At 41.0% G+C, this 17,481-nt stretch overlaps 2 protein-coding genes across 2 annotated transcripts; both read left to right on the plus strand.

Annotated features, from left to right (window-relative positions):
* Positions 1-867: 867 nt before the first annotated feature.
* LOC132149642 (E3 ubiquitin-protein ligase TRIM35-like) lies at positions 868-6,927 on the plus strand. Its single transcript, XM_059559037.1, has 6 exons — positions 868-1,631; positions 2,064-2,159; positions 5,210-5,440; positions 5,516-5,538; positions 5,619-5,740; positions 5,931-6,927. The coding sequence occupies exons 1-6, from the start codon at positions 1,230-1,232 to the stop codon at positions 6,449-6,451; spliced, it is 1,395 nt and encodes a 464-aa protein (XP_059415020.1). The 5' UTR covers positions 868-1,229; the 3' UTR covers positions 6,452-6,927.
* A 1,856-nt stretch (positions 6,928-8,783) lies between these two features.
* LOC132149643 (E3 ubiquitin-protein ligase TRIM35-like) lies at positions 8,784-17,184 on the plus strand. The gene is made up of 6 exons (XM_059559038.1): positions 8,784-9,521; positions 9,915-10,010; positions 15,651-15,881; positions 15,956-15,978; positions 16,049-16,170; positions 16,387-17,184. Exons 1-6 carry the CDS (start codon positions 9,126-9,128, stop codon positions 16,905-16,907), a joined length of 1,389 nt encoding a protein of 462 aa, XP_059415021.1. The 5' UTR covers positions 8,784-9,125; the 3' UTR covers positions 16,908-17,184.
* The last annotated feature ends 297 nt before the right edge of the window (positions 17,185-17,481 follow it).

A 17,481-nucleotide genomic window follows, 5' to 3' on the forward strand; every position in this document is an offset into this window, starting at 1 on the left:
GTCCCTGGGTTTCCACTAGATGTCCCCCTTTCTCACGGTGTCTGTCACCTTATCACTTCCTGTTCCCTTATTTGGTCACCTTCCTCCTTGTTAGTAATTGATTGTTCTCCACCTGTCTCCTGTTCCCCCATTTTCCTTTTGTGTATTTATACCCGGTCTGTCTGAGTCTGTGTTACGGAGTCCTTGTCTAATGTCTTGTCATTCCGTAGTCTTGATCCTGCCTTGTGTTTTGTCCGTTCTTGTTACTGTCACAGTGTCTGGGTTGTGTCCCTGGGTTTCCACTAGATGTCCCCCTTTCTCACGGTGTCTGTCACCTTATCACTTCCTGTTCCCTTATTTGGTCACCTTCCTCCTTGTTAGTAATTGATTGTTCCCCACCTGTCTCCTGTTCCCTCACTGTCTGAGTCTGTGTTACGGAGTCCGTCTTCTGTCACGTTCGGTGTTACAAGAAACACGGAGAGATCCAAGTGTAGGTAAGATATTTATTAAGGGGCAATCCAAAAGGGTAAACAGTCCAGGCAGGGTCAAAACCAGAGAATCCAAATAAACAAGAACGGACAAAACACAAGGCAGGATCAAGACTACGGAATGACAAGACATTAGACAAGGACTCCGTAACACAGACTCAGACAGACCGGGTATAAATACACAGAAGGATAATGAGGGAACAGGAGACAGGTGGGGAACAATCAATTACTAACAAGGAGGAAGGTGACCAAATAAGGGAACAGGAAGTGATAAGGTGACAGACACCGTGAGAAAGGGGGACATTTAGTGGAAACCCAGGGACACAACCCAGACACTGTGACAAAAATATTCTATAATTCTGTCATTCAGTTTTAAAAGTGCACTTAAGCATCTTCACACAGACCTGAAGCACCAGAACTGTCTCTTTCCAAACCTTTATTTTGTTTTCTAACAGTTATGGCAGACAATCATTCATATTCAAAAAACTAAATAACAATCTTGAGCTCAGATTCAACACAGCAGCAAAGGGTCAAAGTACACAAGACACAATCAGTAAGATAATAAAAATGCAGAAACTTTACCCTCTCAAAACACTTACCAGGAAATGACTGTCTCATTATTCCACTGCTTTCTGTCGTATCTGAATACCTGGACAAAATCAAAAACAAAATAGGATCAAGAAGGATTTATGAGAAGTTTGTTTTTGAGTAGACAACAGATCTTTGTAATTCGTGTGGTTATTTATGGATCGTTCGTAAAGAATGGAAATGGATTCACTATCTTTAGAAGAACTTTCTTGTCCTGTGTGTATTGAAATCTTCAAGGATCCTGTTGTTTTATCATGTAGTCACAGTTTCTGTAAAGAGTGTCTCCAACAGTTCTGGAGAACTAAAAAAACTCAGGAGTGTCCTGTCTGCAGGAGAAGATCCTCAAGAGATGATCCTCCATGTAATCGTGTTTTAAAAAACTTGTGTGAGTCGCTCCTGAAGGAGAAGAAAGAGAAGTGTTCATCAGAGTCTGAGGAGCTCTGCAGTTTACACAGTGAGAAACTCAAACTCTTCTGTCTGGAGGACAAACAGCCGGTGTGTTTAGTGTGCAGAGATTCAGAGAAACACATCAATCACACATTCAGACCCATCGGTGAAGCTGTTCCAACTTATAAGGTAAGACAAATTTCTATTTTTTTTTCATATGTAAAGAACAAGTTAAAAACCCAATGCCAGGACCAAACCAGTTTAGCCAGGTTTGGCCCAAACCTCTGGGAGGGTTAATTAAGTTAAGGTTGTTTATAACACAAGCTATGCGTACAATTCATATTTAATAGCATTAACTGTCTTTAAATTACTTTTATTCAATCATAGTTTCATGAAATATTTTCAACTTGTTTGTGAAAGTTGTCATCTGCTTATATGTTCAGGCTGTGTATTTACAACATTGTGACCAGCAGGTGTCGCCTACATGTGGATGTTTCCTCTCATTTTGTGAAGCAATCAACTGGTTCAATTTGATTCACAGTTTCAAAACACTCAGTTTTTCCCATTGCACATATCATATTCGGTTAATGTTTAATATCTTCTAAATTTGTTATATTTCAGGAGGAGCTCCATAAAGCACTAAAGTCCTTACAAGATAAACTTCAGTACAAAGCAAACATTAAAGAAGAGTTTGAGAAAACAGTTCAACACATCAAGGTGAGGAAGCAAAATCAAGAGTCAAATACTCTACAATCCCAGAGAGTTTACCATGCACATACACTATTAGTAAAAGTTTGAACACATATACAAGGTTCTGGCATGAAACTCTAACTCAGTTTGACCTAATGACATCATTATCACATGGCACAACTGATTGGTTTTCTCCTGCATCAGTAGCCAATGAGCTCACTGCTAGTGTTTGCAGTAGCAGTCGCAGCTTGCTTCAGAAACCCCCCACTTTCCCCAGCTCCACCTGCATTTATCTTGTCATGCTGTCTGGTCTCTGTTTCCCTGAGTCTCCACTAGTGGTCTCACTTCCCCATAGGCACCTCACCGTAGGCACTACAATTCACACAAAGCCTTGTCCCTTCATCACAGTAATTGCACTCCTGTTAATTGCACTCAGGTGTCTTCACTTGATAGTCATTACCCTGCCTATATTAACCGGTCGTTTTCTGTTTGTTTTCATGGAGTCCTTTCTTTCCGTCACCCCGTTTCCTCGCCTTCCGAGTTTCCTCGTCTTCCGAGTTCCTGTTTCTAGTTCCATTCCTGTTCCTGTTCCTATCCATATTGTTTGTTTGTTTTGGATTGATTTCTGGTTTCTGCTTGTTGGATTCTGATTTGGATTACCCATTAAAACCCACACTGCATATGGATCTCTCGTCTCCTGTGTTTCCCTGGGTTCCCGAACGTAACAGAAGGACTCCATCAATGTCGAGATCCAGCGGTGTGGGACTTCATTCCCGTTACCCAGCCAGTATGGTGGAACAGAATGCTAAATTCATAAGATTAACCACTCTCCGCCAAGAGGGGAATGAGGTGGGTGCTTTGGCACATGTGTTCTGGTCCCTGGCAGAGGGTATGGGATATAATGATGCGGCCCTAAAAGACATTTTCAACACCGGTCTGGATGACCCGGTGCCTCGTATGGAAATGGATCAGTTGGATGCGTTTAGTTTCTGGAAATTCGTGTTCTACCTGCAACATCGGCTTCCGTGGGATACCCCAGCCACTCCTGTCTCTCCCGGTGGGATGGCCGATTCTAGACCGGGGTCTACAAACAGGAGGACCGCCAGCCCAGCGCCACAGCACAAGATGGTCGCCAGCTAACGCCACAGCACAAGTTGGTCGCCGGCCCAGCGCCACTGCACAAGATGGCCGCCAGCCCAGCGCCACAGCAGAAGGTGGTCACCAGCCCAGCGCCATGGTGCAAGATGGCCGCCAGCCTAGCACCACAGCACAAGGTGGTCGATAGTCCAGCATCACGGCGCAAGATGGCTGCCAGCCTAGCGCCACAGCGCAAGTTCCCCTTGACCCTTCAGAGATCTTCATGAGCAGAGTCAAGTCATCATTGATCTTCCTGAATCCAGTCTAAACACCAAGGAATTACCAAAGTCTCTCCACGCCTCTGCTGAACTACCAGAGCCTCTCCACGTCTCTGCTGAACTACCAGAGCCTCTCCACGTCTCGGCTGAACTACCAGAGCCTCTCCTCGTCTCGGCTGAACCACTAGAGCCTCTCCTCGTCTCTGCGGAACTTCCAGAGCCTCGTCACGTCTCAGCCGAACTCTCTGAGCGCTCGACTGATCCTGTCGTGGCCACGGAGGCCACCCTTAACTTGTTCATGTTCTCTGTTTCAGACTTGCCTAACCAGACTTGCTCTCCTGTGTCATCGATCCCACTGTGGTGGTCTTCTGCGCTGCCCTGGTGGGCTTCTGTCTCGACCGCATGGATGTGGTGGTCTTCTCCGCCGCCCTGGTGGGCTTCTGTCTCGACCGCACGGATGTGGTGGTCTTCTGCGCCGCCCTGGTGGGCTTCTGTCTCGACCGCACGGATGACCGCACTTTGCTCCTCTCTGGATTCCTGCCCTGTCGGTTCGGCCCTGGGCCACTGAACGTTATGTTCCTTCATGGACTTGTGTTTGTTGTTGTTTTGTTTTTGTTTTTTGCTCTTCTTCTCTTCATTTCCCTCTATGGACCTGGCCCGCCGTCCCTCCCCCTGATCCTCCGCCGGTCCACCTCCCTCCTGGGCTCCTTGTTTTTGTTTTTCTCTTTGTTTCCCTCTATGAACCTGGCCCTCCGTCCCTCCCCCTGATCCTCTGCTGGTCACCTCCCTCCTGGGCTCCTTGTTTTTGTTTTTTGCACTTCTTGTCTCTGTTTGCCCATTTTACCTGGCCCTACGTCCCTCCCCCTGGTCCTCCGCTGCTCCACCTTCCTCCTGGTCTCTGTGTTCCTTGGTCTCTTCTGGTGTTCGGGTGGAGCATCTGATAGCTGTTCCGTGGAGGAGGGGGTAATGTCACGCTGTCTGGTCTCTGTTTCCCTGAGTCTCCACTAGTGGTCTCACTTCCCCATAGGCACCTCACCGTAGGCACTACAATTCAAACAAAGCCTTGTCCCTTCATCACAGTAATTGCACTCCTGTTAATTGCATTCAGGTGTCTTCACTTGATAGTCATTACTTTGCCTATATTAACCAGTTGTTTACTGTTTGTTTTCATGGAGTCCTTTCTTTCCGTCACCCCGTTTCCTCGCCTTCCGAGTTTCCTCGTCTTCCGAGTTCCTGTTTCTAGTTCCATTCCTGTTACTGTTCCTATCCATATTGTTTGTTTGTTTTGGATTGATTTCTGGTTTTGACCCCTGCTTGTTGGATTCTGATTTCGATTACCCATTAAAACCCACACTGCATTTGGATCTCTCGTCTCTTGTGTTTTCCTTGGTTCCCGAACGTAACAGATCTGCTTTGAGGTGATCATGTTTGCTATATGGAGGCTATTTAATGTATGTTATATTAGCAGCAGCAGTATTTCTTACATGTTCACAGCAGCATTTTGTGGATGTATTGGCAGTATGAAGTCACAGTACTTGCTCTGCCGCAGCAGCAGCGTAGCAGATCTATTCGGCCAAGACCAAATACATTAAAATTGTCATGTACATAACCATGCAAATTACTCTTGAGAGCTAACATGACAGAACTAATCTTTACCTGCAGTTTGTGTGGGACACTATACTTGACTATGATGACTGAAGTTAATTTCATTTGATTTTTAAGTCTCAAGCTGATCAAACAGAGCAGCAGATTAAACAGCAGTTTGAGACGCTTCATCAGTTTCTCAGAGATGAAGAAGAAGCTACAATCACTGCACTGAGGGAGGAAGAGGAGCAGAAGAAGCAGATGATGAAGGAGAAGCTGGAGGAGATCAACACACACATCTCAGCTCTTTCACACACAATCAAAGACATGGAGGAGATGATTAAAGACAGTGACGTCTGCTTTCTGAAGGTCTGATTTCAGATCATTGATTGATTGATTGATTGATTGATTGATTGATTGATGAATTATGTGTTTGTTCTGCAGAAGTTTCCAGTCTCAATGGAAAGGTGAGTGATCTGCTGCTGTCTCTGCTCTCTCTGCTTCTGATCCAAAGTCACTTCAGTTCTGATCCTGAATGTTCTTCCAGAGTCCAGATCTCATCACAGCCGGATCCACAGACTCCTTCTGGAGCTCTGATTCATGTGCCACGATACTTGGGCAACTTGCCCTTCAGAGTCTGGAAGAAGATGAAGGACATCGTCCAGAACAGTGAGTCTGGAGAAGATCTGAGCTCTTACACACACACACACACACACACACACACTGGAAATGATGCATGAGGACGATTTACAGATTAAAGGTTGCCTGATGTGTTTTATCGATTGGTCCAGTTCCATAATTTATAATAGCCTGTGTATGGTCATCAGAATAAAATCACCTGTTGATTGTGTCTCATCAGCTCCTGTGATTCTGGATCCAAACACGGCTCATCCACGTCTTCTCCTGTCCAATGATCTGACCAGTCTGAGATGGAGCAACATCAGGCAACCACTTCCTGATAATCCAGAGAGATTTGACATCTATCCCTGTGTTCTGGGTTCAGAGGGGTTTAACTCAGGAACACACTGCTGGGATGTGGAGGTTAAAGAGAGCTCATCCTGGGGTCTTGGTATAACTACAGCATCAAACCAGAGGAAGGGAGGTGATTTCTTTAAGACTGATGTCTGGAATGTGCAGCACAAAATGTTTGAAGACTTTGGTTTTTTAGTTGAACATGATCTTGAGCGTGTGAGAGTGAATCTAGACTATGACAGAGGAACAGTGTCATTCTCTGATCCTGTAACTAACACACATCTACACACATTCACAACCACCTTCACTAAAACAGTCTTTCCGTTCTTTCATAGCATTTACCCTCTGAAGATCTTACCATTACATTATTCTAAGTCTAATACAATCTACAACCAAAGTAAATTCTAGCATGAACCAGGGACGGCTTTAGGGGTGGGCTAAGGAAGATGGATCCCCAAATGTTTTCAGTAAAGCCCTGAATGCTTTTATGACCATGTTTTGTGCGCATCATCATGAGTTTTCATGTGCATCAAAATAATTTCTATTATACCAGCACTGCTTTAGATATTACTGTAGCCTATAAATTCATAATACCAATCTCATCATCTGTTAAAATTTTATTATTGTTCTTGTACTGTACATAAATGGTAAACTGAAGCAGGATGCCTTAATCAGTTTTAGTTTTAGTTTTGTTTTTACCTAATCAATTCTGAGTTTTAATCTAAAATCAATGACAATACCCAGGGGAATTCTGGGCCCTGTGCACTTAATTTGGTATGAGGTCCCCTAATTTGCTTAAAATTTTTTTTAAAAATCAACACTACCAAAGACAAAAACAGTTTTGAACAATGTCAACCAATTAAACAGACAAAAATGTTTATATTTTAGAATTTTAAATGTAAGTCTGTCCCAAATGGCACAATTCATGTGCACTTGTGCTCTTGCAGACTTCTCATGGCTGCTGCATGCGCAGATCTGTTAAGTCCATGAGGGTGTCCCATTCATTATTTTAGCTTTCACAGCAGACTTCTACCTGGCAGTCAAAGCGGCATTATGTCACAAAAGTGTGGGCTCAAAGGAAGACCACAAGGGTTTAGGGTGTGATTTGGGACAGGGCCAGCGTCGAGTCTTCTGAGGTGAAGTGAGGTGAGCAGTTCATGGTTCACAGTCACACACACTTTACACAGTCTGTTTAAGTGACATTTTACAGGCTCATTTCTGTACTGTTTTCATTGGGTTCAGCAATACTTGTACATCTTTTCTGGCATCTTCCTACTGAAATAAACATTAAGTGAATATGATGAATTCATTCAGACCTGAGTTATTTTGAGTGCTTGTGCTCGATGTTTGGAGAGAGAACTGCTACTGAATGTCTCATGATCACAAGTGGAAAATCATTAAAAAGTTTAAGATCTGTGAGGGAAACTGATGGAAATAGATCTCAAGTATAGCAGCACTGTGATTTAACTCATACTCTTGAAATCTTTGGAAGATCAAATTTGTTATTTACTTTACATTGCTCATATTACTATGTCATACTGTCAAGACTGAGGACAGAGAGAAGATGATAGATCCAGAACCTTGCAGAACGAAACACACTAAAGAAACTAAAGAACAAACTGTTTATTCCTGATTTCTCATTCATTCATGATGATGAAGAACATAGATGTTATAAAGTTTCACGCATTTCATCAGATTTGCAGTATATAAATAGTTCTGGTTCACTGTTGGCAATAAACAGTAGACACCAAACTTCATCTAGTAAATGAACTTTCGAAAACTGCAGATAGATTTGGAAATTAAACATAATTTAAGCAAGTTAATTTGTGTTTTTCATAAATTATATATGTTATTTACAGTTACAGAGATTCCATTTCTTCAAAAACCTCAGAAAGAGGTTTTGTTGAATGCAGGCAGTGCTACAGTTTTTGAGACACTGACACAAAGCATTTAGATGATTTTCTTGTTTTCCCATCATGCAAATAGGTTTTCAATTTTTGTAGCAATCAACTTTTTTTTCATTTAGTGGTATTATTAACTCCCTGTTGTCTTATTTAGTCTAAAATTAAACAACTGTAAAGTCTTCAAGGTAGTTCTGTTATTCTTTGGCTCTGTTGATACCTTGTGACCTTTCATGTTAATAACATCACTGTTCTATTGATTCTATATGTATCTTCACATTTATTTGGGAAGTTGTAAGGGGTAAGTAGAGGCCTTTTGTAGACCAAGAGGCCAGCATCTGTTCTTGTGTTTATGGATAGACAAGGAGATAAGGTATATTATTATATGTTTTTTTTTTTTATTGTGGTCGGTAAAAGAAAAGTTTTTCTTTTTAGCCAGAAATTTTAGAGCTGTAATCACAACATTGTTGTGATCAGAAATGTTTGTTTGGCTATAAAATGCATTTGTCACTCCTGTATATAACAGTGTGTGAACGTAACCATATTAAGAACTCAAATGCATGATTGATAACTGTATTCTGCTGCTGTGTGAATGTGCTCCGTGTTTCAGGAGTGAGTCATGTTGCATATACAGAATGAGAGGATTCACTCCTGCATTAAAATGCACTTGTTATTCATGAATCTGTGCCATGTGTACCTGGCCTGTTTTTGTTTTCCATATGTAAATCTTAATTAAGTGGATGAAGTGGACAGATAAAATATTCTATAATTCTGTCATTTCATTTTTAAAAGTGCACTTAAGCATCTTCACACAGACCTGAAGCACCAGAACTGTCTCTTTCCAAACCTTTATTTTGTTTTCTAACAGTTATGGCAGACAATCATTCATATTCAAAAAACTAAATAACAATCTTGAGCTCAGATTCAACACAGCAGCAAAGGGTCAAAGTACACAAGACACAATCAGTAAAATAATAAAAATGCAGAAACTTTACCCTCTCAAAACACTTACCAGGAAATGACTGTCTCATTATTCCACTGCTTTCTGTCGTATCTGAATATCTGGACAAAATCAAAAACGAAATAGGATCAAGAAGGATTTATGAGAAGCTTGTTTTTGAGTAGACAACAGGTCTTTGTAATTTGTGTGGTTATTTATGGATCGTTCGTAAAGACTGGAAATGGATTCACTATCTGTAGAAGAACTTTCTTGTCCCGTGTGTATTGAAATCTTCAAGGATCCTGTTGTTTTATCATGTAGTCACAGTTTCTGTAAAGAGTGTCTTCAACAGTTCTGGAGAACTAAAGAAACGCAGGAGTGTCCTGTCTGCAGGAGAAGATGTTCAAATGATGCACCTCCATGTAATCTTGTGTTAAAAAACTTGTGTGAGTCCTTCCTGAAGGAAAGAAAAGAGAGGCATTCATCAGAGTCTGAGGAGCTCTGCAGTTTACACAGTGAGAAACTCAAACTCTTCTGTCTGGAGGACAAACAGCCGGTGTGTTTAGTGTGCAGAGACTCAGAGAAACACATCAATCACACATTCAGACCCATCAGTGAAGCTGTTCCAACATACAAGGTAAGACAAATAAAAAATTTTTTTTTTTCATATGTAAAGAACATGTTAAAAGCTCAATGTAAGGACTAAACCAGTTTAGCCAGGTTTGGCCCAAACCTCTGGGAGGGTTAATAAGTCAAGGGTGTTTATAACACAAGCTATGCATACAATTCATATTTAATAGTATTAATTATTTTTAAATTACATTTAGTCAATCATAGTTTCATGAAATATTTTAACTGATTTTTACATTTACAACATTGTGACCAGCAGGTGTCGCCAACATGTGGATGTGTCCTCTCATTTTTGCGAAGCAATCAACTGGTTCAATTTGATTCACAGTTTCAAAACACTCAGTTTCTCCCATCACACATATCATATTCAGTTAATATTTTATATCTTTCTAAATTCCAGGAGGAGCTCCATACAGCACTGAAGTCCTTACAAGAGAAACTTCAGTACAAAGAAAACACTAAAGAGGAGTTTGAGAAAACAGTTCAACACATTAAGGTGAGGAAGCAAAAACCAAGAGTCAAATACTCAACAATTCCACAGAGTTTACCATGCACATACACTATTAGTAAAAGTTTGAACACATATACAGGGTTCTGGCATGAAACTCTAGATGGTGCAGTCCAATAGGTCTAACTCAGTTTGACCTAATGACATCATTATCACATGGCATAGCTGATTGGTTTTCTCCTGTATTGGTAGCCAATGAGCTCACTGCTCAACATTCAACTATATGACTAGTATTTGCTGTAGCAGTCACAGTTTGCATCAGAAACCCCCGCCTTCCCCAGCTCCACCTGCATTGGTCTGCTATGAGGTGATCATGTATGCTATATGGGGGTAATTTCATGTATGTTATATTTGCAACTGCAGTATTTCTTTCATGCTCACAGCAGCATGTTGTGGATGTATTGGCAGTATGAAGTCACAGTACTTGCTCTGCCAAAGCAGCGTAGCAGATCTATTCTGCCAAGACCAAATACATTAAAATTGTCATGTACATAACCATGCAAATTACTCTTCAGAGTTGACACGACAGAACTAATCTTTCCCTGCAGTTTGTGTGGGTCCTAATGTGCCAGTATAGCAGGGACAGACTGGGACTAAAAAACGGCCCTGGACTTTGACTAATCCCGGCCCAAAGCAATCGGCACGCGGAAACTCGACAACAGTCTGTCTTGTGCCACCTTTGTGTTTAAACACTCTCTGTACTGTCAGGTATTTTGTCTTCTTCTGAGGGTGGTTTGACAAAAAAAAAAAACTCTAGGATGGGATTATCTGACTTAAAGTAATTTAAAGTTGAGCTGGAGTTGGTGTCTTTCTCTGCTCTTGGTCTAACCTGAATAAAAGTAAAAGGACAAAAATTCTTAATATTAGCTACTGCATGTAGCATTTTACAGCTAAAATGTTGAAGTTTAGCTGTTTTAACTACTGTAATCATAAAAAATGTAGCAACCTGAATATCACTTCCTAAAATCATCCCTAGCAAGTAACTCTCTTTCTCCTCTCTGTTCAATACGTATGTTCCATACTTACCGTATTTTATGGACTATAAAGCGCACTTTTTTTTTTATAGTTTGGCTGGTCCTGCGACTTATGGTCAGGTGCGACTTATTTATCAAAATTAATTTGACATGAACCAAGAAAAATTAACCAAGAGAGATGAACCAGGAGAAAACATTATCGTCTACAGCCGCGAGAGGGCGCTCTATGTTGCTCAGTGCTCCTGTAGTCTACACTGAAAACATAGAGCGCCCTCTCGCGGCTGTAGACGGTAATGTTTTCTCTTGGTTCTTGGTTCTAAATAAATGCGACTTACACTCCAGTGCGACCTTATATATGTTTTTTTCCTCGTCATTATGTATTTTTGGACTGATGCGACTTATACTTAGGTGCTACTTATAGTTCGATAAAATACGGTACTTTCCCTGGATCTGCCTGTGGAACCAGCTCATCTTTCTGTCCATCATCATCATCATCATCACTGAAGGCATGTTGCTGCATAGCTGTCTGGCTCACTTCTTCACTGCTGTTAATATTTAACTGTGAAGTGCTGCTGCTGAAAAATATTGCTATATATTTCAGTTAGTTTGTGACATTTAGCGGCTTCAGTATCTAAATTCCGCAATATTTTTTCTCTCCTTCTCAGCCCCACCCGTTTCTTTCCGTTTTTACCCACGGCCACGTTATGCATATTGTTTGTTTATTTCTATGCTTCTTCTGTCTAATGTCTTTGCTGATGGTTTCTTCCTACTCTTCCACTTCTTCTTCTCCTTACTTGGTGGCCATGGCCAGTGCAGCTGTCATCCAATTTAAAGGTGCATTGCCACCTACAGTACTGGAGTGTAAAACAGATTAGTGGGGGGGCAGGTGATGACTGCGTGCGTGGTGGGTGGTGGGCCGGCCCGCCGGCCGTCCTGCAGTACCGGCCGTTCTGTGATTCTCCAGATCACATAGATGGCCAGTCCGCCCCTGCAGTATAGTGACAGGGACACTTGTCAAGTCAAGTCAAGTCACCTTTATTTATATAGCGCAGAAGAATCATCTGTTTCCTGTGGTCTTATCCTGATGGTCATCTGAGACAAGGTCTTTACAGGGGATCTGTATCTGGGGCTCTAGTTGTCCTGGTCTCCGCTGTCTTTCAGGGCTGTAGAGGTCCTTTCTAGGTGCTGATCCACCATCTGGTCTGGATACATACTGGATCCGGGTGACTGCAGTGACCCTCTGATCTGGATACACACTGGATCTGGTGGCTACGGTGACCTCGGAATAAGAGAGAAACAGACTAATATTAGCGTAGATGCCATTCTTCTAATGATGTAGCAAGTACATCGGGTGTTATGGGAAGTGTTCCCGGTTCCGGTTTACATAATTAATGCAGCCTAAAAATCCTTTAACGGATTTGGATATTAAAAGCATATTAGTATGTTTTGTGTAAGCCAGGTTAAAGAGATGGGTCTTTAATCTAGATTTAAACTGCAAGAGTGTGTCTGCCTCCCGAACAATGTTAGGTAGGTTATTCCAGAGTTTAGGCGCCAAATAGGAAAAGGATCTGCCGCCCGCAGTTGATTTTGATATTCTAGGTATTATCAAATTGCCTGAGTTTTAAGAATGTAGTGGACGTAGAGGATTATAATGTAAAAGGAGCTCATTCAAATACAGAGGTGTTAAACCATTCAGGGCTTTATAAGTAATAAGCAATATTTTAAAATCTATATGATGTTTGATAGGGATCCAGTGCAGTGACAGGACCGGGCTAATATGGTCATACTTCCTGGTTCTAGTAAGAACTCTTGCTGCTGCATTTTGGACTAGCTGTAGTTTGTTTACTAAGCGTGCAGAACAACCACCCAATAAAGCATTACAATAATTAACCTTGAGGTCATAAATGCATGGATTAACATTTCTGCATTTGACATTGAGAGCATGGGCTGTAATTTAGATTAGAGCTGAAGATCTTTGCCCGAACCCGACGGGACCCGATGGGACCCGACGGGTTCGGGCTGAATTTATATCATCTTACGCGGGCTCGGGCCGGGCTCGGGCTTGCGCTCTGGTTTGCGAGGTAAACGAGCGGTCATGTGATGTGTTTCGATTAGCGCAAGAAAGATGCAAAAAAGGATGCTGAGTAGGTGCAACGGAGGCTTGCCTCTGGTGATTACGTTTTGGTTTCCTCCACAAAAACATGTAGACCTTGCCTAATCTCTGTGAGTAGGCCTAAAGGTTTTTCAAATAACTAAGTATTAATTGAGTTTTAATTGCACAATGTGTACAGAGTATTTCCGCTAATGTTGGCATTATTCTTTTATTAAATATCATCCTTAGGGCGAAGCAAATCCGGCGGAGCCTTTATCTTAATTTTGTTATTGCCAAATACCCATATTAATTAAATTTGTTAAAAATGACTAGTTTTTATTGGTGCGTTGGTCTATTTATAGGCTAAATGAGCCTATGTCGAGAATGCTGAGATGTAACGATGTCACAGAGGACTTATTTTATTTTTTTATTCCAACTTCCAAGTGGTTTAGTCTACGCTAGTTATGAAAAAATGTTAAAACATGTATAAATGACTCATTCTGGACAAAAGGCAAAAGAACTGTGTGTGCGCGCACATTTGAATAATGTCGGGCTGTAAACAGGGCTTTAAAAAAAGCTGTCAATCAAAATGTACTTGTCGGGCTCGGGCAAAAAACCTGTCAGGCTTGGGTCCTGTCGGGACTAACTTTTAAGGCCCAATTACAGCTCTAATTTAGATATATTTTTGAGATGAAAAAATGCAGTTTTACAAATGCTAGAAACGTGGCTTTCTAAGGAAAGATTGCTATCAAATAGCACACCTAGGTTCCTAACTGATGACGAAGAATTGACAGAGCAACCATCAAGTCTTAGACAGTGTTCTAGGTTATTACATTGCAGAGTTTTTAGGTCCTATAATTAACACCTCTGTTTTTTTCAGAATTTAGCAGTAAGAAATTACTCGTCATCCAGTTTTTTATATCGACTATGCATTCCATTAGTTTTTCAAATTGGTGTGTTTCACCGGGCCGCGAAGAAATATAGAGCTGAGTATCATCAGCATAACAGTGAAAGCTAACACCATGTTTTCTGATGATATCTCCCAAGGGTAACATATAAAGCGTGAAGAGTAGCGGCCCTAGTACTGAGCCTTGAGGTACTCCATACTGTACTTTTGGTCGATATAATACCTCTTCATTCACTGCTACGAATTGATGGCGGTCATATAAGTACGATTTAAACTATGCTAATGCATTTCCATTAATGCCAACAAAGAGTTCAAGTCTGTGCAAAAGAATGTTGTGGTCAATTGTGTCAAACGCAGCACTAAGATCCAATAAGACTAAAAGAGAGATACAACTACAATCAGATGATAAGAGCAGGTCATTTGTAACTCTAAGGAAAGCAGTCTCAGTACTATGATACGGTCTAAATCCTGACTGGAAATCCTCACAGATACCATTTTTCTCTAAGAAGGAATATAATTGTGAGGATACCACCTTTTCTAGTATCTTGGACAGAAAAGGTAGATTCGAGATTGGTCTATAATTAACTAGTTCTTTGGGGTCAAGTTGTGTTTTTTTGATGAGAGGCTTAATAACAGCCAGTTTGAAGGTTTGGGGACATATCCTAATGACAATGAGGAATTAATAATAGTCAGAAGAGGATCTATGACTTCTGGAAGCACCTCTTTTAGGAGCTTAGATGGTATAGGGTCTAACATACATGTTGTTGGTTTAGATGATTTAAAATGTTTATACAATTCTTCCTCTCCTATGGTAGAGAATGAGTGGAACTGTTCCTCAGGGGGTCTATAGTGCACTGTCTGATGCAATACTGTAGCTGACGGCTGAATGGTTGCCATTTTATCTCTAATAGTATCGATTTTAGAAGTAAAGTAGTTCATAAAGTCATTACTGCTGTGATGTTGGGAAATGTCAACACTTGTTGAGGCTTTATTTTTTGTTAATTTAGCCACTGTATTGAATAAATACCTGGGGTTATGTTTGTGAAGAGAAGAGAAGAAAAGTAATCGGATCTAGCTGTTTTTAATGCTTTTCTGTATGATAGGTTACTTTCCCGCCAAGCAATACGAAATACCTCTAGTTTTGTTTTCCTCCAGCTGCGCTCCATTTTTCGGGCTGCTCTCTTTAGCATGCGAGTATGCTCATTATACCATGGTGTCATACTGGTTTCCTTAACCTACCTTAAGCGTAAAGGAGCAACTGTATTTAAAATGCTAGAAAACAGAGAGTCCATAGTTTCTGTTACATCATCAAGTTGTTCTGAGGTTTTGGATATGCTAAGGAATTTGGATACATCAGGAAGATAACTTGTCACTTCCTTCCTTCAGGTGTGATGTTTAAACCAAGGTCCTGACTCTCTGTGGTGGCACTTCTTGTAAAAAGAGTGGGGCTGTATGATTGTAAAGAGCTTTGGGTGTATAGTAGTACATAAGAAAAGCATAAAATTTTTCATTCATTCTCTATCCACATTTTACAACAATAATAAAGTCATCAAACAACAGAATTATAAATTCAGTGTGTCTAAACATTTGACTGGTGCCACAGATGATGTGAGGTGTTTAGTCAGATGACTGAAGGGAATGTGATTTGATTTCAGTCTCAAGCTGATCACACAGAGCAGCAGATTAAGAAGGATTTTAAGAAGCTTCGTCAGTTTCTCAGAGATGAAGAGAAAACTACAATCACTGCACTGAGGGAGGAAGAGGAGCAGAAGAAACAGATGATGAAGGAGAAGCTGGAGGAGATCAACACACACATCTCAGCTCTTTCACACACAATCAAAGACATGGAAGAGATGATGAAAGACAGTGACGTCTGTTTTCTGAAGGTCTGATTTCAGATCATTGATTGATTGATTGATTGATTGAGTTGTTGATGATAAATTGTGTGTTTGTTCTGCAGAAGTTTCCAGTCTCGATGGAAAGGTGAGTGATCTTCTCTCTCTCTGCTTCTGATCCAGAGTCACTTCAGTTCTGATCCTGAATGTTCTTCCAGAGTCCAGATCTCAGCACAGCCGGAGCCACAGACTCCTTCTGGAGCTCTGATTCATGTGCCACGATACTTGGGCAACCTGCTCTTCAGAGTCTGGAAGAAGATGCAGGACATCGTCCAGAACAGTGAGTCTGGAGAAGATCTGAGCTCTTACACACACACACACACACACACACACACACACACACACACACACACGCACACACTGGAAATGATGCATGAGGAAGATTTACAGATTAAAAGATACCTGATCTGTTTTATCGATTGGTCCAGTTTCATAATTTGTAATAATCTGTGTATGGTCATCAGAATAAAATCACCTGTTGATTGTGTCTCATCAGCTCCTGTGATTCTGGATCCAAACACAGCTCAGCCACTTCTCGTCCTGTCCAATGATCTGACCAGTCTGAGATGGAGCAACATCAGGCAACCACTTCCTGATAATCCAGAGAGATTTGACATCTATCCCTGTGTTCTGGGTTCAGAGGGGTTTAACTCAGGAACACACTGCTGGGATGTGGAGGTTAAAGAGAGCTCATCCTGGGGTCTTGGTATAACTACAGCATCAAACCAGAGGAAGGGAGGTGATTTCTTTAAGACTGATGTCTGGAGTGTGCAGCACAAAATGTTTGAAGACTTTGGTTTTTCAGTTAAACAGGTTCTTCAATGTGTGAGAGTGAATCTAGACTATGACAGAGGAACAGTGTCATTCTCTGATCCTGTAACTAACACACATCTACACACATTCACAACCACCTTCACTAAAAAAGTCTTTCCGTTCTTTCATAGCATTTACCCTCTGAAGATCTTACCATTACATTATTCTAAGTCTAATACAATCTACAACCAAAGTAAATTCTAGCATGAACCAGGGATGGCTTTAGGGGTGGGCTAAGGAAGCTGGATCCCCAAATGTTTTCAGTAAAGCCCTGAATGCTTTTATGACCATGTTTTGTGCGCATCATCATGAGTTTTCATGTGCATCAAAATAATTTCTATTATACCAGCACTGCTTCAGATATTACTGTAGCCTATAAATTCATAATACCAATCTCATCATCTGTTAAAATTTGATTATTGTTCTTGAACTGTACATAAATGGTAAACTGAAGCAGGATGCATTAATCAGTTTTAGTGTTTTTTTTTTTTTTTTTTTTTTTTTTATAAATTCTGAGTTTTTAATCTAAAATCAATGACAATACCCAGGGGAATTCTGGGCCCTGTGCACTTAATTTGGTATGAGGTCCCCTAATTTGCTTAAAATTTTTTAAAAAAATCAACACTATCAAAGACAAAAACAGTTTTGAACAATGTGAACAATTTAAACAGACAAAAAATTTTATATTTTAGAATTTTAAATGTAAGTCTGTCCCAAATGGCACAATTCATGTGCACTTGTGCTCTTGCAGACTTCTCATGGCTGCTGCATGCGCAGG

The sequence above is a fragment of the Carassius carassius genome, chromosome 9 (genome assembly GCF_963082965.1).
Source record: "Carassius carassius chromosome 9, fCarCar2.1, whole genome shotgun sequence".
Taxonomy (NCBI): Eukaryota; Metazoa; Chordata; class Actinopteri; order Cypriniformes; family Cyprinidae; genus Carassius; species Carassius carassius.